The 20,074-nt window shown below is 43.3% G+C and overlaps 1 protein-coding gene across 1 annotated transcript in view; it reads right to left on the bottom strand.

Moving 5' to 3' along the window:
- Positions 1–20,074, bottom strand: part of PIK3CA (phosphatidylinositol-4,5-bisphosphate 3-kinase catalytic subunit alpha) — a 139,485-nt gene that overhangs the window by 108,872 nt on the left and 10,539 nt on the right. Inside the window, exon 2 of the mRNA XM_089675538.1 lies at positions 2,659–3,077. Within this exon, the coding sequence (XP_089531664.1) occupies positions 2,659–3,010 (352 nt within the window). The 5' untranslated portion in view covers positions 3,011–3,077. The remainder of the gene's footprint in view (positions 1–2,658; positions 3,078–20,074) is intronic.

The following is a 20,074-nucleotide window of genomic DNA, read 5'->3' as shown; positions in this document are numbered from 1 at the left end:
GAAGGCAAAAAAAAAAAAAAAAGCCAGTAATTACATTTAAAAACCGGCATAATAAATAAACAACGTGGGGTTCCCCCTTCCATCCATCCCAAGCCCTTCGGGTCTGGTATGGATTTTGAGGGGAACTCCCACGCCAGAATTATACATACCATACCAGACCCTTATCCGAGCATTCAGCCCGGAAGGTCAGGAAAGGGTGGGGGGTGAAAAGCAAGCGCCAGCCCCCCCCTTCTGAACCGTACCAGGCCACATGCCCTCAACATGGGTGGGTGCTTTGGGGCGGTGGGTCAGGGGCTCCAAAGCACCTTGTCCCCATGTTGATGGGGACAAGGGCCTCTTCCCCACAACCCCGGCTAGTGGTTGTGGGGGCCTGAAGGCACGGGGCTTATCGGAATCTGAAACCCCGTTTAACAAGGGGGCCCTCAGATCCTAACCAACCCCCCCCCCCATGAATGAGTATGGGGTACATGGTCCCGCTACACATCCCCAAAAAAATAAAAAATAAAAGTGTAGTGTGAAAAAAGACAGTATATGGTCTTTGACAAGTCCTTTATTAACCACTTCAAGTTCGAACACTTTCACCCCCTTCCTGTCCAGGCCAGTTGTCAGCGCTATCACACTCTGAATGACAATTGCGTGGTAATGCAACACTGTACCCATATGAATTTTTTAGCATTTTTTGTTTTGAGACAGATAAAGCTTTATTTTGGTGGTATTTTATTCACCACTGGGATTTTTTTTTTTGCTATATAAAATGAAAAAGTCCAAACATTTTGAAAAAAAAAAAAAAAGTGTTTTTCTTATAAAATTTTGCAAATAAATATTTCAATCATAAATCTTGGCCAAAATTCAGTTATCTTTTTAGTAAAAAAAATAACCCAAATTAGTTTATAACCAAAAATTATCATTTTTAATTTTTTTTTTACATTTATGTTTTTTGTTTCTTTTTACATACTGTCACCCTAGCAGTACAGTGTCACCATGGTGACACTAATACTTGGGGGTGATGAAGATTTTTTTTTTTTTTAACACCGATTGATTTTACACCCATAAAGGCTGTAAAAGCAATAATTTCTCCTTCTCTCTGGCTGCATTCTTGCAGCCATTGAGAAATACTGTGTGAGCTGTGATTGGTCACAGCTTGTCACATGGTACAAGGCTGTTGTGAATAGCCTTGTACCATGTGACCCCTGTGATCATTCACAGATTTCACACGTAGTAGGCAATGATGTCAGAAGTGACATCTTGCTAACTACTCTGCATGTGATCACTGATTGGCCAATCAGTGATCACATGATCAGGACCTCACACAGAGGTCCCGCACGGAGGACACAGCGGGCACCAGATCACGGTGCTGCGCGCTCCCGGGGAGCAGGCACAGTCCAAAATGGCGGGCACCGTTTATGAACGGCAACCCGCCCCTGGACTGCCACCATCCGACCATTTATATACAGCGGCCGGATGGCAAGTGGTTAAAAAGCAAAAACTAAAAGAATGTCCCTCGTAGTAGATCCAACGTCGATCACGATGTCCGCCGCCGACCCGAAAAAAAGAGAAAAAAAAAGGCTCTGCTTCCAACGTTTGCCTGCTCCAGTGGTTTGACAGTTCTTAAACAGGTAAGGGGCGGGACCACCCAGGGACGTTACGCATGTGACCCCACCCCATGTGAACTGTCAAACCACCGGAGCAGGCAGACGGCGGGAAACATCGGAAGCAGAGCCTTTTTTTTTTTAAATTCTTTTTTCAGGTCAGCAGCGGACCTCGTGATTGACATTGGATCTACTGTGGGAGGGATTCTTTAATTTTTTTCTTTTACTAAAAGGACTTGTCATAGACCATATCCTGTGTCTTATTACATTACACTTTTTTTTTTTTTTTTTTAATGAGTAGCAGGACCATGTACCCCCCATACTCATTCACATAAGGGGGGGCGGGATCTGGGTACCAGATTCCGCTAAGCCCCTTGCCCGCCGATCCCCACAACCACCGGCCAGGGTTGTGGGGAAGAGGCCCTTGTCCCCATCAAGACAAGGTGCTTTGAGGGGGGGGGGTGAAGCCCCACCACCCCAAAGCTCCCCCCATGTTGACGGCATGTGGCCTGGTATTCTTCGGGGGGGGGGTGCATTAGGGTCTGGATTTTGTGGGGGACCCCTGCGCCATTTTTTTGAAAATGTTGGCATGAGAGTTCCCCCAAAACCCATACCAGACCCGAAAGGCTTGGTATGGATGGGAGGGGGGACCCCACGCCATTTTATTTATTTTTAATTGACGGAAATTCTTTTACATTCAGCTGTCAGAGGGGAACTGAGAGCTGAGACATGAACACATGGTTGTCACTACTAAAATACCGCATAACTTGATATAATACCTCTTGTGGTATTTTAGTAGCGTTTACTTTTTTCTGACCTCCAGAACGGATTAATTGGTTTTCAATGCCTTCCTATGGAAAACGGCATTTCGGTTTATTAATTTTTCGCTATACAAAAAGTCCCGCAGAACAAATTAAATTCGTAAACCGAGGCATGCCTGTATAGTGAAGGCTTTTGTGAGTTATCTTTAAACATTTTCTGCCTTATATAAAGAACTAGGGGACAGCAACGCAAACCTGGCTTCAATCTAACATTCATATGCCATAAAAATACCCAAAACACAGCTTACCAATTTCTCGGTTAAGAATTTTCTCTTCCCTATTTCCTACAGGCTCAATTACTTTAAGAAAAGGCTGGAACAGCCGAAGGTCACATAGGCGGCGTGTTTCATCAAAGAATTCCTCTCTTTCTGCCTCTTGTGTAACGCTGACAAAAATATAAGAAGACTCATCCTGAAGTAGATGGTGAAGAGGGTATTTCCGGGCTTCTTTAAATAATTCATGTTTAATGTTCACAAGAGTAGCTTCTCGAATGCATTCTAAAGTCACCATCATCCCATTTGGTAATAAACAGTCCACCAGTATCCTGGGGGGCATCAAGTGGATCCCCCATAATTCTCCAGAAGAAGGCCTTGGTGGCATGATTCCTACACTTGGTAATCTTCACTCTAGAGGGTGGTTAGTGCAGCATTTGTCCTACTTGAGGCACCTAAAAAGACAAGAAATGTGAATTGAATACTATAGAACTACAAAGCCTAAAGCAATGCTACCTTTTCTGTGCACCATGACCATGCTTGAAGCGGACTTAAGTTTTAAATTTATGGACAGGGCCTTTTCAGGTGTTGAAATTGAAGGTTCAGACAGTTGTATGCAAAAGTGTGGATACCCTGGTCAAATATGTCTGGTCTTCTATAGAAATGGTAATAGGACCATATTGTCATACCATTCATTTAAACAAAGATCTTCCTATAAGGTTATGCGTTTCATTTAACATATATCATGCATTTTACATACCTGTACAATCCTCCATTGTGTATTGAGACCGTTGTATTGGTTGGACACTTGGCTTTTATGCATATTTATTTATGTGGTTATTTTCACTAATCACTTTACTTGGGTTAGCATTGAAATATATCCCAGAGTGGGGATACTTCACTATTTTTGTCGCTTATTAGTTGGGAGTTGGTCCCAATAGGGACTGGTTACTAGCACCTTATAGGGTCCTTGATTCAAGACCCATTTATTTATTGCACTTTAGGAAATTATAATTGCCACTTTTTATAGATCCAGCAGGATCTTACACAGTATTTATATCATTGTGTGACATAAATGTTATTTGATTGTATTTTATCTATAGTAATTTGTATGTATATTTTAGCGCTACACCATTAGTGATCTTGCATGGCAAGAACACTTTACTGTTATTTCACATATATAGTCTTATTATTATAGCCAAATTTACCACCCTAACTCCTCCCACAGTTTTTACACTATAATAGACAGTAATATACTGAAACGTGCGGATTGAAACGTGCGGATTGTTCCCGATTGGTGTGCTATTACTTTGTGGAACGTTTCGCCGAATGGTTCACAAAATATCGCCGTTTTTGTGGTGAAATTGGTCCCATAGGAATGAATGGCGGAATGATCAAAACTAGAGTGGGAGCTGACAAAAGCTAGAGTGTGAGTTGAAAAATCAGGACATGATTTCTAAACTGCCACCACTCCCTCATTTTCCAGCCATCCTACAAAAATCTTATATCAAAACGTTCAGCTATCCCTGCTGCCACTAAAAATGTCCACGGCCAAGCCATAGTCCTGATAGTTTTCACAATATGACCATTTGTTTGCAACTCACATCGCCCATTGACATTCATTGAAACTCCACTCTAGCCACCTCAAATTTGAAGGGCAATTTCTAAACTGCGACTGTGCCTTCATTTTTAATAATTCAGAGACATACTATGCATCAAAATGTAGGTCTGGGTCTTGTGATTCTCACAATATAAAGCTGTTCGGTGTAGGATTTATCATTTTTAAACTACAACCGTTTGAAGATGGCAACCGCCAGTGAAGTGAGCAAGTTGGAGCAGTTTGTTTTTAACTGCTTTTCTCTGCCCTTGCTGGAGAGTGAGTTGCCATGGGAACCCAGGTGTGTGAGCAGGCAGCAGAGTGACAAGCCACTCCACCTAGTTACTCCACCCACTCCAGTTGTAGACTACTGGTGGAGGCAAGAACACTTCACACAATTTCCCCAGAAATTGTAGCTTTTCTAGTTGTATATATTGTATTCACTTTGTCTGCACATAGGTAGAGGAGTAGGTGTGAGCACCTATTCATCATTTAGGCTCCATACCAGCACAGGGGGATCTTTACAGTATTTTTCTCCATTGTGTAGACATCCAAAAGCTCTAAATATTGTGAGTGCCATATGATTTTGGGGCCATCTTGCAAATCTGGGGCAGCACAGTGGCTAAATGGTTAGCACTACCGCCTGGCAGTACTAGGGTCGTTGGTTCGAATCCCAGCCACAGCACCTCCTGCCTTGAGTTTGCATGTTCTCCCTGTGCCTGCGTGGGTTTCCTCCGGATACTCCGCTTTCCTCCCACACTCCAAAGACATGCTGGTAGGTTAATTGGCTCCTGTTTAAATTGGCCCTAGTATGTGTATGTATGAATGTGAGTTAGGGACCTTAGATTGTACGCCCCTTGAGGGTTAGGGACTGATGTGAATGTACAATATATATGTGTAAAGCGCTGCGTAAATGGACGGCGCTATATACCGTATTTTTCGCTCCATAAGACGCACTTTTTTCCCCCAAAAAAAGGGGGGAAAATGTCAGTGCGTCTTATGGAGCGAATACGGAGCGGCCGGTCTGGTATTTTCACCGCCGCCGTGTCAGAATACCGGGCTGGCCGCTCAGCTCTGCAGTGGGACCTTACCTGTTCCTCTATCCAGCGGCGTGCTGTCTTCCCAGCTTCTGTAGTGTGCGTGACAGCCGGGTCCCAAGTGCGCAGGTGCAAGAAGTGGTGCTCTTTGTGAATGGTAAGGCGGTACCTGGGACTTGACAGATCCCAGAAGCCGCCGGACCAATCACAAAGCGCAGCGCTTCTCGCGCATGCGCACTGGGCATCCGGCTGTCCGCCGAGCGCCCACACTACAGAAGCCGGGTAGACAGCACGCGGCTGGATAGAGGAACAGGTAAGATCAAAGAACAACTCCGCGGAAGTAAGAGCGGGTACCTGTCAAATTCAGGTACCCGCTCCCCCTCCCTCCCCAAAGGTCAGCAGTCATCTCCTGCACTGTGTCTGCAGTCTCTGGTCATCTCCTGCACTGTGTCTGCAGTCTCTGGTCATCTCCTGTACTGTGTCTGCAGTCTCTGGTCATCCCTGTACTGTCCGCAGTCTCTGGTCATCCCTGTACTGTCCGCAGTCTCTGGTCATCCCTGTACTGTCCGCAGTCTCTGGTCATCTCCTCTACTATGTCTGCAGTCCATTAGTTCAGAATTTTTTTTTTCCTGTTTTCTGCCTCTAAAACCTAGGTGCGTCTTATGGAGCGAAAAATACGGTAAGTACCTGAAATGAAAAAACTCTGCATCAATGAATCCAACTCGAAAGCTCTCAATATCTCCTTGCCTCCAGACCAACTTGACAGAGTTCAGCAAAACACTGCTGCTTTCTCGTGCCCCCCCCCCCTTTGCCATGCCTTTGTGTCCCATTAACCCAGACATTTGAGTCACTATTTTGGGCAAACTACCCCCCACTGCTTAAAGAACTGTTGAACCTCTTGGCCTCCTGGATGTCCCTTCAGATAACCTGGTTCAGCAGAATTCATGCCCTCCGTATGACATACTTGCCAAACCTCCATTACTTTGGAGTCCTCCAAATCCCAGTCCCCAACCAATTTTTGCACTGAGCAATGTAAATTGCCCAATTTCATCTGGCGCCAGCACAGACCCAAACTCTCTGCCTCCGTTTTGTGTCAGACTGTATTGGACTTGAAAATCATCGGACTACAAAAACCAGTGCCACAAAGATCCATACCTGAAAGATCTGGTCTCTGACCTCTATTCTTCCCTCCTCGATTCAAAGGGCTCTTGCAAACCACACGAAAAATGGGAAAAAGATCTTGCCACCCCCCTGGACCAAGATGCCTGGAATAAGATTTGGCTTTTTACCTCTAAATGTTCATGCAACATTTTAGCAAAAGAAAAAGCCTTCAAGGTCCTCTCACATTGGTATTTGACCCCAGAATGCATTGTGAAATTTGCCTCCACTATTGAACCAGATTGTGGACAAGGCTATACACAATGATTAAGACGGTTCTGAACGTGCCACTAGCCTGTAACCCCTGTGAACCCTTTTTACACAAACTGATCTCAACCCTAAAGTGGTAGTAAACTCTCCTTGATGAATTTCTCCCATGGAAATCATGAAGCAACACTTTACTAATCGCTTTGTGTATATTCTTCTCTACCTGCTCCTTTTTCTTATAATCCGTCCTGTTTCTTTTTCTGATGTGACCGGTACATGCGCATACTTCCCCCTGTTTACGGCACGCTCTTTGTGCCATCAATCCTTTATTTACATGCCATGTCTTTGACGGCACTGCACCGAGATACTGTAAGGTTTTAGTCCCGTTCTCAAGTTCTTACAAAACCCCATGTGGTTCAAAACATCATAAGGGCTGTAAACATCAGGCAGACAGAACGATGCACAGAAGCAGAGAACTGTGCTATCAGATGTACAGTTACTGCACATGTGCAAGATTACAGCTGGAACAAGAAAAGGCGCAAGTACAGCGCTCTGCAGACTTGGAAACATCAGCTAACATGGCGCCAGCTTCTCCTGAAAAACAAGATTTTAAAAACCACTTCAAAATAAGTTAGAGGCATAACCATATTAATGCAGAATGTTTTGTAAAGTTTTATTGTGCTTCCTTTTTTAAGAAGGGGCAATTGAAGTGAAGAGTTTACTACCATTTTAACTTCAAATAGTTTTTATTGAAAGGTTTTTTACACAAATGCAGTAATACAAAACGTAATACACTGTGGTTCACATTAGAATGAGGTGGTACATAAGGTATGTATAACCTGAGGATGTATTTTCCCACCAATTGGCTGGGAAAGATGTGGCCCTGTTTTCATATTATTGGTAGATAAGAATAAACTAATGTGAATCTAGTAGTTTCGGAATACATTGTGAATGGGGTTGGACGGGGATGAAGGAAGGGAGGGAGGGGAAAGGGGGGAGTACCAGTCAAGCGTTATGTACTTAGTAGTAAGGATATTATATGGATATCAGTTAATAGAGCAGTTAGGGTCATTGAGCCAACGAGACCATTGGAATTGGAATTTATGGTATGTGAGGTTTCGTGATGCTGTTCTCTTTTCCATTTCGCATTGGTAATTTAGGTCATTGATAAGGGTTGAGTAAGCAGGAATTTTGGTGAACTTCCACAATCTGGTGACATTATTTTTTGCCGCTGCCAATATGTGGATTATGATAGTTCGTGTGTTTGGGGGAAATTTGTCTATTCCTATATTTAAAAGGGCTAAGGCTGGATTTGGGGGGATGTGGGATTCTGCTATTGAAGAAATTAGTTGAAACATTTTATTCCAAAATGATGTAAGAGATTTACATTGCCATAATGTGTGAGTGATCGAGCCTAATTCTCTGCAGTGCCTCCAACATTTAGGTGAGTGTTGGGGGTAAAAAAAGAGCGAGTTTAACTGGTGTTAGGTACCATTGGTGTAATGTTTTTAAGTATGAATCCCAGTGGGAGCTACATTTGGAAGCTTTGTATGTAATGTTGAAGGTTTTTGCCCATATATGTGGGGAGATTGATTGGTGAAGATTGCTTTCCCAGTTAGTAGGTGAGGTGGTGTTTATGGCAAATTGGGCATTAGTTAGTAGTTTATAGAATGTCGAGATTCCTTTTTTAGGATATTGTGTTTTGTGAAAAAAGATATAGGCCGCGGTGGGGATTGTTAGTTCTGAAGATACGGTCATTGTGAATAGGAAGTGGGATATTCTTAGGTAATTAAAATTTTCATTATCAGGTAAGTGATATTTTGTTTGGAGAGTAGTGAAGGAATTTAGTTTGTGGTTGGTGTATATATCTCGTATATGTGTTATTCCGTTGGATTCCCATTTTGAAAGGTTCAAAAAAGGGATGAGGAGATGCAGGGTTAAGATAGGTGCATAGGTACTCTTCAATTCAGAATCTGGGTGTTTTGATGATATAAATTCAAACCAGGCTTGTAGGGTGGCCTTCATACAGGGGTGTTTGATTTGTAGGAGTGTTTTGGAATTTTGTGGTATGAACAATAATTTGTCAAGTGTATGTTTTAGGGGAGGAAGGTTTTCCATGTTGGTCCATGTCTTGTCTTTAGTAGGGTGCCACCAAAAGAATAATTGATCTAGAAGTGTGGCATTGTAGTAGGATTTTAGATGAGGAAGTCCTGCACCTCCCTTAGAGGGCGAACGTATTAGTAAATTTGTCAAGTATCTAGGTTTTTTGGAGTCCCATGTGAATTTATTGAGGATCGTCTGGAGTTTGGAGAAAAAGGAATTGGGAACTGGGATCGGAAGAGTTCGGAAGATGTAGAGTATTTTCGGCAAAATACACATTTTCAATGTAGCAATTCTGCCCAGTGTTGAGAGGGTAGATGTACGTAAATGCTTGAGTTCTCGCGGAATAGAGTTGAGTAATGGTTTGTGATTAGCATTATATAGTTGGTTTGTTGTATTGGTAAGTTTAATTCCCAAATAAGGGATATTATATTGTTCCCACGTAAAAGAGAATTGGTTACGGATTAAGTTCTGGATTCTAGGTGGGGTGTATAAGTTCAAAATGGAAGATTTTGGCTCGTTAAGTTTATAGCAAGAGATGTCTGAGTAATTGTGGAGATGAGTGCGTATCGTACGGAGTGATTTGTAAGGGTTGGTAATCATGAGAATAATGTCATCGGCAAATAGACTAATTTTATGTTCTGTTCCAAGATGGGAGATACCTGTAAAGGAGGGGTCGTCTCTGAGTTTGGATGCTAAGGGTTCAATCAGTAATGTAAATATTATGGGTGATAATGGACATCCCTGTCTAGTGCCATTGGAGATTTGAAAGGTTTGTGAGAGAGTGCCGTCGGTTAAAACTTTGGCGGAAGGATTGGAGTATAGGGAGAATATTGCTGATAATAACCAATCTATAATCCCAAATTTCTGTAAGGTGAGTTTCATGAATAGCCAATTGATTCGGTCAAATGCTTTTTCGGCATCTAGGGACAAAAGTAGTGAGGGCTGTTTGGTAGATTCTAGGTTGTGTATCAGGGATATAATTCTCCTAGTTGCGTCAGGTGCTTGTCGGCCAGGGATAAAGCCCACTTGATCTGGGTGGATTAGTGTAGGGAGGTATGGAAGTAACCTTTGTGCAATAAGTTTGGCGTATAGTTTTATGTCCGTATTCAATAGTGAAATTGGTCTGTAGTTTTGAACTAATTGGGGGTCTTTATTTGGTTTGGGTATTGTGGTGATGATGGATTGTAACATTTCAGTGGAGAAAGTACCTGTGGTGGCAGCATGGTTGAATAATGAAGATAGGTGTGGTGTGAGGTTGGGTGCGAATGTTTTGTAGAATTCATTTGTAAAGCCGTCATTTCCTGGAGATTTGTTAAGAGGTAATGTTGATATGCAGCGTTGTATCTCTGTGGGAGAAATTGGTAGTGATAAGGATGCAAGCTGAGATGGTGTAAGACGCGGAAGATTGGTAGTGTCTAAAAATTTTTGAATGTTTTCAGTTGTGGGTTGGCATGTGTCAAGGTCATTATTGAGATTGTACAATTGTCGATAGTATGTCGCAAATGCATTCGATATATCCTGTGGGTTAGTGAGTAGCGTTTGTGTGGTTGGGTGATGGACATTTACAATCTTTGATCTAAGTCGTTTTTGTTTAACTGTTTTTGATAGAAGTGAGGTTGCTTTATTACCTAGGGCATAAAATAAGGGTTTGGATCTCTGGAGGTTGAGATCGTATTTGTGTAGTAGAAGGATTCGTAATTTATTTCTATCGGAGCTCAAATTTGCAGCCGTGGAAGGGTTTGGGTTGGTTTTATTGGACACTTCATTAAGTTTGATGGAGGAAAGTAGTTGGTCAATTTGGTGGGATCTTTGTTTTTTGATACGGGAGTTAAGTTGTATGAGAATACCTCTCATGTAAGCTTTATATGTGAGCCATAGTGTTGTTATGGATATGTCTGGAGAGGAATTGGTGTCAAAGAATAAGTTGTGAGCATCTAATAGATGTTTCTGGTGGTCTAAGCCCTTCAATAATATAGAATTTAATCTCCAAATGGGCGGTAGGGTTGCGCGTTGATTGTCGTCTATCGAAACGTTGATGGGAGCATGGTCTGACCAGGTGATCACGCCGATGCTGGACGAAGTTATGTGTTGCAGTGTCCATTTGTCCGTCAGGAAAAAATCAATTCTGGAATAAGCAAGGTGTGTATGAGAGTAATAGGTGAAGTCTCTTTCAGTTCCATGTTGGCATCTCCAGATGTCGTAAAGGTCGTGGTTGTGTAGAAATTGATTGAGGGATTGTTTAGGTGTTTTTCTGAGGAAGGATGAGTCCATTTGTGTATCGCCAATAATATTGAAGTCTCCTCCAATTAAAAGTCTGCCTTGTTTTAAGGATGTGATGGTTTTGTAAAGCTTATTATAGAACTTGATCTGATGTTTGTTGGGACCGTAAACGTTTACTAACGTATAAAGAATACCATTTAGTCGACAGATGAGGATATGATAGCGGCCTTGCGAGTCGGCAGTTTCGGAGACTAAGGTGAATTGGATGGAGTCTTTTATGGCGGTTATGGTGCCATTTTTTTTTTGGGATTAGTAGCCAAGAAGATTTGCGAGAATCGGTTGAGGTGTAGTTTGGGAATTCTTTTTGTAGCAAAGTGAGATTCTTGTATAAAGATAATGTCAGCCTTAGATTTTCTCGTTTCCTTTTGGAGCGTCGACCTTTTGAATGGCGAGTTCAGTCCACGCACATTGAGAGAGGTGATATTAATCATTTTGTATCTTTTGCGTGTTGAGTTGAGAGTTGCGTTGGAGTCTTGAGGGAATGAGAAGTTTCGTGGTTATTGGTGTAGAAGAGGATGTGTCGTTAGTTTGGTTGGAGCTTTTTAGGTTAAGTCTCGTATTTACGATGAGATCTTCACAAGAGTGCATCGGGGTCCGGTAATCAGTAGATCTATAGGAGATGACTATTGGTACTGAGAAGGAGGAAGAGGGAGGTGAAGGTGGTAGGGGGTAAAAACAATACTCGCAGATAATGCGAGTGATCTGAGTAGCTAAAGTTGCTACTACAGCTGTGGGGGGTTTAACTAGGCTTTGACCATAGTAAAGGTCATGCCAACTCGAACTGAAAAACATGAAAAGTTTCTCAAAACATGGCCGACCGCCAGTGAATAATGATGTGTTATAGTAACTAGAGGTGCAAGAATGGTGAGATGATTGAGGTTGGGTGCAGGTGGATTATTCATCTTCCATATTTTGGAGTGTAGTAGGAGTGGGTTGTTGTTCACCAGGGATGATATTCCAGGCTTTAAGGAGGTTGAGGCCTTCTTCAAGGTTTTTGACTGTAAAAATTCGACCTTGTTGTCTGATGGTTAATTTTGTAGGGAAACCCCATTGGTAGGCTATGCCGCGGTTTCTTAGAGCTTTAGTGATGTTTATCATTTTCTTGCGATTAAGTAGGGTAGTCTTCGATAGGTCTGCAAATAACCGGATGTTGGCGTGTGACGGTGGGAGTGTAGTTGTGTTCCTGGCTGCTAGCATAATTTTGTCTTTGATGTGATAGAAATGAATTCGAGCTAATACATCTCTAGGGATAGATGCTGAAAGGAACGCGGGTTTGGGCAAGCGATGGGCTCGATCAATAGCCACTTCGAGGTCAGAAAGAGATGGAATGAGGAATTTCATGTATTGTTGAATGTAGGGAAGCAGTGTTTCATTGGTGACAGTTTCAGGGATGCCCCTGAATTTGATATTATTTATTCTAGAACGATCTTCTAAATCAGCCAATTTCAAATTGATTTGATCGATTTCGGACGTGTGTTCAGTATGTGCGTCAATCAGATCGTTGTGTGCTGTCACGATGTCACTCATTTTAGCTTCAATATGTTGTATTCTGAGCTCCTGGCGTTGGACCGCGTTATCTATCTGTAGTAATGATGATGATATGTCATTGTGCAGGGTCTGTCTTAACGATAGAAGCATATTTTTCATTGATATTTCCGTTAATGGCTGTTCTGCTGCTGGAAAAGCCTCTATTGCTGGGAGATCAGTATTAATTAGAGGCAGTGGGTGAATAGTGGCCTGAGATTTTGGACTCTGGTGATCTAGGTCTAATCTGGGTCTTGATTTGGCCGGGCTACTTGTAGTTGGGGACATAGGGGGAGACAACTCACCAGGGTCCCCTGGGTATAATGAGTGCTGCAGCCTGGGATCTGTCATCTGGCTCCGTGTTTCATTGTCCTGTCTGCAATCCCCTGTATGCCCGCCTCCGGCGCCATCTTGGCTTCCTGCCGTTATGAGAGGAAAGAATTGGGACAGTTTTCCAGGCTGTCCCGGGGTTTTCCTCCGTCGTGGCATGCCTGTAGAGGTGCGGGCACTCCTTATGTAAGGTATGGTGTGCCCGGAATTCCCTGGTGTCTGAGTGAACCGCTCGTTTCACTGGCAGCTGGACGGAGAGCACCGCTCTAAGCGTCCATACGAGTGCCGGCCGCGCATGCGCCCCCTTTACTACCATTTTAACACGTATCAAAAGAAGCTGGTGGGGTTTGGGTTTCTGGCAACCCAGCAGACATTAGTTAAATCCAGGAAACAACTGTTCTTCAAATTTGCTACAGTCCAACAAAAGGTTAATAGGAACCATGGTCCATGAGTAGCTCACTTCTATTTTCGAACATTTTCCCCATACTTACGCAAAAGAAAAAAAAAAAAAAAAGTTTAAACCATGTGAACGAATTAATAGGGTTTTGACTAACCACCAGATTTGTTTCTTGAAGTACAGTACAGGGTGCAAGATTATTACTGTGGGTTATATGGAGGTACCCTCAAGTGTTTGTTTGGACACTTGCAAAAATAAAGCTACTGGGACATATTGTGACACCCTTCCAAATCAATGGATTCAGGTGTTCCAATCTCCTCCATGGCCACAAGTTTATAAAAATCAAGCACTTAGGCATGAAGACTGCTTCTACAAACATTTGTGAAAGAATGGGTCGCTCTCAGGAGCTCCATGAATTCAAGCGTGGTACCATGATAGGTTGCCACCTGTGCAATAAGTCCATCTGTGAAATTTCCTTGCAACTAAATATTCCACGGTCAACTGTTAGTGGTATTAGAACAAAGTGGAAGCAACTAAGAACAGCAACTCAGCCACAAAGTGGTAGGCTATGTAAAATGACAGTTGGGTCAGCGCATAAGTCGTCAACTGTCTGCAGAGTCAATAGATTAGCACAACAGTGCATAGAGAGCTTCATGGAATGGCTTTCCATGGCAGAGCAGCTGCATCCAAGCCTTACATCACCAAGTGCAATGCAAAGCATCGAATGCAGTGATGTAAAGCACGCTCCCACTGGACTCTAGAGCAGTGCAGATGTGTTCTCTGGAGCGAAGAATCAAGCTTCTCTGTCTGGCAGTCCGCTGGACATGTCTGGGTTTGGCAGTTGCCAGGAGAATGGTACCTTGGTACCAATGACTGCACAGTGTAAAGTTTGGTGGAGGGGGGGGGGGGGATTAAGGTACCGGGTTATTTTTCAAGGGTTGGGCTTGGCCCTTTAGTTCCAGTAAAGGGAACTCCTTCAGGTGTCAGCATGCAAAGACATTTTGGACAATTTCATGCTCCCAGCTTTGTGGGAACAGTTTGGGGATTCCTGTTCCAACATGACTTTGCACCAGTGCACAAAGCAAGAGTCATTAAGACATGGATGAGAGAGTTTGGGGTGGAGGAACTTGACTGGCCCGCACAGAGTCCTGACCTCAACCCGATAGAAACCTTTGAGATGAATTAGAGCAGAGATTGTGAGCCAGGCCTTCTCGTCCAACATCAGTGCCTGACCTCACAAATGTGCTTCTGTAAGAATGCTCAAACATTCCCATAGACACACTCCTAAACCTTGTGGACAGCTTTCCCAGAAGAGTTGAAGCGGTTTTAGCTGTAAAGGGTGAGCCAACTAAATATTGATTCCTACAGACTAAGACTTAGATGCCATTAAAATTCATGTTATTGTAAAAAAATTAGAATAGAATTATAATTAGAATAGAAAAGCAAGATAGTTCAAGCCATGATTGTCATAATTGTGATGATTATGGCTTACAGCTCATGAAAACCCCAAATCCACAATCTCAGAAAATTAAAATATTACATGCAATCAATAAAACAAGGATTGTACGTAGAACAATATCGGACCTCTGAAAAGTATAAGCATGCATATGTACTCAGTACTTGGTTTGGGCCCCTATTGCATCAATTACTGCCTCAATGCGGCGTGGCATGGAAGCTATCAGCCTGTGGCACTGCTGAGGTGTTATGGAAGACCAGGATGCTTCAATAGCGGCCTTCACCTCTTCTGCATTGTTCGGTCCCATGTCCGCCCCTTGATGATGTCGGTGTGACGAAACTGGTTGGGCGTAGCCTACTCGATGTGGACGTTAGAGAGCCTTGCTTTTCTGTATGGGAGAGATCCGCGGTGAGCGTTAACTGTATCTCAACCCTTTTTTGCAATTGAAGCTGGTGTCTGTTGGACACCTTGTTTGCGAGTTTCCTTATACCTTTTTTATTAAAGAGATAAATGAAAAAAACGTATTGCACCATTATGTTCTCTTTTTTGTCCCTGAGTGTACTGCATGCTCTCATGGAGGTATGAGAAAGAGTGGAGAAGCTCATCATAAGAGCTTGGGCTGCAAAGTTGTTTGTCTGTGATTATTATTATCTGGAAGTATCTGAAACATCACCATATCTATTTGGACATCGGGTTCATTGCTCCCAGAGCACAAGCACTGTTGCTGGTTTATAATCTGACCAGCCATTAGCTCTGGTGAGTTCATTTAATCGCCTTTGGTGGTGGATTTTTCACAATTGGTTCAAGTCACTGAAGATATATATATTTTTTGGACACTAATTTATGTTTGGACACTATAATTATTTATTTAAAACACTAATGTTTTTTGGATGAGGATATACACCTTTGTAAAAGTTTGTTATTAGCGCATACCTTTTAATTAGGAGCATCCCCATAAAACTCGTCTGCAGAAGGAAGCATGAAGTGCTCCAAAATCTGCTGGTAGATGGCTGCGTTGACCCTGGACTTAATGAAGCACAGTGGACCAACACCAGCAGATGACATGGCTCCCCAAATCAACACAGACTGTGGAAACTTCACACTGGACTTCAAGCATCTTGCAGTGTGTGCCTCTCCATTCTTCCTCCATACTCTGGGTCCTTGGTTTCCAAATGAGATGCAAAAGTTGCTCTCATCAGAAAAGAGGACTCTGGACCACTGAGCAGCAGACCAGGTCTGTTTTTCTTTAGCCCAGGTACGACGCTTCTGACATTGATTGTTGTTTAGGAGCGGCTTGACAAGAGGAATACGACATTTGAAGCCCTTGTCCAGGATCCGTCTGTGTGGGGTAGCTCTTGATGCACTGACTCCAGCCTCAGTCCACTCCTTCTGAAAGTCCCCAACACTTTTGAATGGCCTTTTCCTGACAATCCTCTCCAGGCTGCAGTCATTCCTGCTGCTTGTGCACCTTTTTCTTCCACACTTTTCCCTTCCACATAACTTTCTAGTAATGTGCTTTGATACAGCACTTTGGGAACATCCAACTTCTTTTGCAATTACCTTTTGAGGCTTTCCCTCCTTATGGAGGGTGTCAGTGATGGTATTCTGCACAACTGCCAGGTCAGAAGTCTTTCCCATGATTGTGATTCCTACTATATCAGACTGAGAGACCATTTAAAGGCTCAGGAACCCTTTGCAGGTGTTATGGCTTAATTAGCTGATTAGAGTGGGACACTTTGAGCCTAGAATATTGCACCTTTTCACAATATTTTCATTTTCTGAGATTGTGGATTTGGGGTTTTCATGAGCTGTAAGCCATAATCATCACAATTATGACAAATCACGGCTTGAACGATCTTGCTTTGCATGTAATGAGTCTATCTCATATATTAGTTTCACCTTTTAAGTTGCATTACTGAAATAAACGAACTTTTGCATGATATTCTAATTTTTTGAGTTTCACCTGTATATCCCCTCACACCTGGCTAGCCTCGGTTTTGTAGCAAGCAAAAAGGAAAAAATAAAAACAGAGGGGAGGGACAGGTTGTCCCATACCGTACTAAGAAAAAAAAAAAAATGTATTGGTAACTCGAAAAGCTTATTTTCCTACTCGTACAGTAGAGAACATTTAGTCATTACCACTAGACATTCAAAAGCAGTCCAACTTTGGAGTGGGCAACATAGGAAACAGCAGTCAACAGGCCCACACACAAAAACAGGTCTGGAAAGACTTGAATGCTTGTAGCAGCACTTTAGGTCCAAAACTGGCATCAGAGAAGGCCTGAACATCCATCTAGTAAAACTTAAAACATGAACAGAAGCCCAGGTGGCTGACTTGCAAATCTGAAAAACAGATACGCTATGCTGACAAACCCATGAAGCACTAATACATTTGGTAGACACACCTTAAAGTGGATCTAAAGTCCCACTTTCAAAAACTGGAAGCAGTTAGGGTCTTTATTGCAAAGAGACATGCAGTGTCTCTTCCGCAATGAAATAAACCTACCTGCCTCCTCACAGTCTACTTAGGAATGTGCTCAGATCAGTTTACATTCCAGCACAGTGCCTGTGAACAGCTACCTGTGATTCCCTGTGTCTGAATTCAGAGCAAAGTTGTCACACTCTTGTAGGCCATGTCTGCTAGCAGTACAGTGGGATAAGAGGTTTCAAGCTTAGGCTTTATGTACACTGGCAGCTTCTAAACTGGAGTTTAGGAGCTTTTGGCTTCTTCCGCCAAAGCTCCTAAACAACTCCATAAGTCTAGGAGTTTATGTACACATAGGCTTTTAGCAGAGTTTAGGAGCTGCCATGTTTAAGTGAGGTTAAACCTCCCTCTCCTGAATGCAGAAGAATTACATTCAGGATAGGTAGGTTTTGACTGCCGGCCGCAGGAAAACACAAAACGTGGCAAAGCCACGTGTAAAACATTTTGTATGTTCCTGCATTTGCGGTCAGGGTAGGCTAGTGTACATGCAGCCTTATTGTCATACCCGATTCCCAAACCTGCAACTTGTCAATCATATGGCCACACTAAAGTCCTGCCTACTACTTTCTGGATTGACAACACTGCTGTCATTGCTGACCTTCTGAAAAGGCACAATGTCAGATAGCCCCTAGTTTTAACATGTTCTGAGAACAAGCATGCAGGAAAGTCAGCATGGGATCTGAACAACTAATATGCAAGCTTTTTTTCTAATTGGCGACTCAACGTACTGAAGTCACCGTATCAGTATAACAGCCAGGAAACTAGTATTTTCAGAAGGTCAGAAACAGCAGTCATACTTCACTAGCACTGGTGCTCTGCAGGGTCAATCATTTTGAATGACACCTCAAAGCACAAGTACAGTGTGTAGTGGTGCTCTGTATTAAAAACAAATTTAGTGGTGCAGCACCGAAATGAAAATTTTGGACCGAAACTGAAAATTCATGATGCATTTGACCGAAAACCAAAACTGAAATGGACAGTTGTTCAAAAAAAAAAAAAAAAAAAAAAATGCAGTTATTACCCATTAACTGTATTTCCAGGAATCTTCCAGGACAGCTTACATGAGAGATAGGTTCCTCCTCCCACCAGGAAACACCTGATCCACTTTTTCCTCCATAAATAGCCTCTCCATTCCTGGGTCCTCAGTATAGGAATGTAACTGAAGGTCCAGGAGAGATCAGAAGTATAACAGTAGTAAACAGCATTCACAAAAATGTATAAATAGTCCTTTCTATGACAACGTGACCACTCATAACACTTCATCAATTGGACGGGAACTATGCTGTCCTGGAAGATTCCTGGAAATACAGTTAACAGTTAATAACCGCGTTTTCCCCAAGTCATCTTCCAGGACAGCTTACATGAGGGGATTAATAGAAATACATACATTAGGGTGGGACTGCCGTTTGTAAAACTTTCCTGCCGAATGCTTGTCCTTTATTGGTGGCCAAGTCTAACCGGTAATGCCTGGTAATGTGCTGAAGTTGGACCATGTTGTGGCCTTGCGGTTCTGTCTGGGGTAGGCTCCAGCTTTCCCCCCCCATGAGGCAGCCATGGCTCTCGCTGAATGTGCCTTTAGACCAAATGGTGGGGTCAAGCCTGCAGCTTTATAACCTTCTGAAATAGCTTCCTTTAGCCATCTTGCGATGGTACTTTTAGAGGCTTGAAAACCCTTTTTTGGACCTTGGAACAGGACAAAGAGGCTGGTCAAGGTCCTCCACTCCTTTGTACGTTCGATATACGTGATCAGGCACCTTTCTCTCGTCAAATCTTGTTATAGCGCTTCTCTTTGGTGCTGCTCAGGTTCCCGCAGAAGAATGGTATCGCAATGGCTTCTGTCCTATGAAAGTGTGACGCCACTTTAGGCAGGAACACTGGGTCTGGATTTAAGATAATCTTATCCAAAAGGATTGTGCAATAGGGTTCCACTACCAATAGCGCCTGTAATTCACTAACTCTGCCTGCCGAAACTACTGCTACTAAAAAGGATGGTTTTGAGAGTCAAATACTTGAGGGTGCATTCTTCTAGAGCAGGGATGTTCGATTCCTATCGCCCGACGCCCGGGACATGTAGTTCCGGGTATCGGGAAGGTAGATTCTCTCTTGCCAGGTGGAAGCATTTGGGCATTAGTCCTGACCCGGAAGTGACGTTACGATGTCACCGTTGAGAGATTCCCTGCCATGGAAGCCGGGAAAGAATGTAATGCGGTGTTATGTGCACTGCATTACATTCAGTGGAGCACAGGGAAGACAATCAGGGCACACCCGGAAGTGACATCACTTGTAGGCCGGTGACCCAGAAGTGACAACCGGTCCGGCGCTCCGTAGAGACGTCACTGCCGCGACTGCGCGGAGCGGACATGTTGGCGTCCTGCTTCACCAGCTCAGGTAAGGAGCACCCACAGGGTTGAGGCCTCCAGGCCCCCCAAGGTTCAGTGTGCAGGCCTTCAACACTCCTGGTGTGCCTGCCTGGTACTATGCACGAGAAGGGTGTCGCCCCCCTAATCTTTCCAAGGAAGGGAGTCCCTTTAGGGACTTACCTGGGTGCGGTCTGCCCACAAGGCCCCTGCCTTGCCCAGTAGAAAGGCAGCCGCATCCAGGAGGCCTCTATACCATGCCAGACAGCCTGAAAAAACAACAAACAGGGGTAGTATCTGTCCTGGCCAGAGGAAACACCAAAACACCAGGTGTTTTCTGGTGGGAGGAGGAACCTCTCATGTAAGCTGTCCTGGAAGATGACTTGGGAAAATATATATTTTTTATAAGTAATATATTCGACTTTCTAATTAAAGTGGAACTGCGCTGCATCTGAGCACCACAAACCAAAAATGCTATTTAATTCATTGTTAATATTGAAAGCAAACTCCCCCATCCATCT

The sequence above is a fragment of the Staurois parvus genome, unplaced genomic scaffold, assembly GCF_062004578.1.
Source record: "Staurois parvus isolate SC_StPar_1 unplaced genomic scaffold, SC_StPar_1.0 ptg000155l, whole genome shotgun sequence".
Classification (NCBI taxonomy): Eukaryota; Metazoa; Chordata; class Amphibia; order Anura; family Ranidae; genus Staurois; species Staurois parvus.
This window is presented reverse-complemented; position numbering and strand designations above follow the sequence as displayed.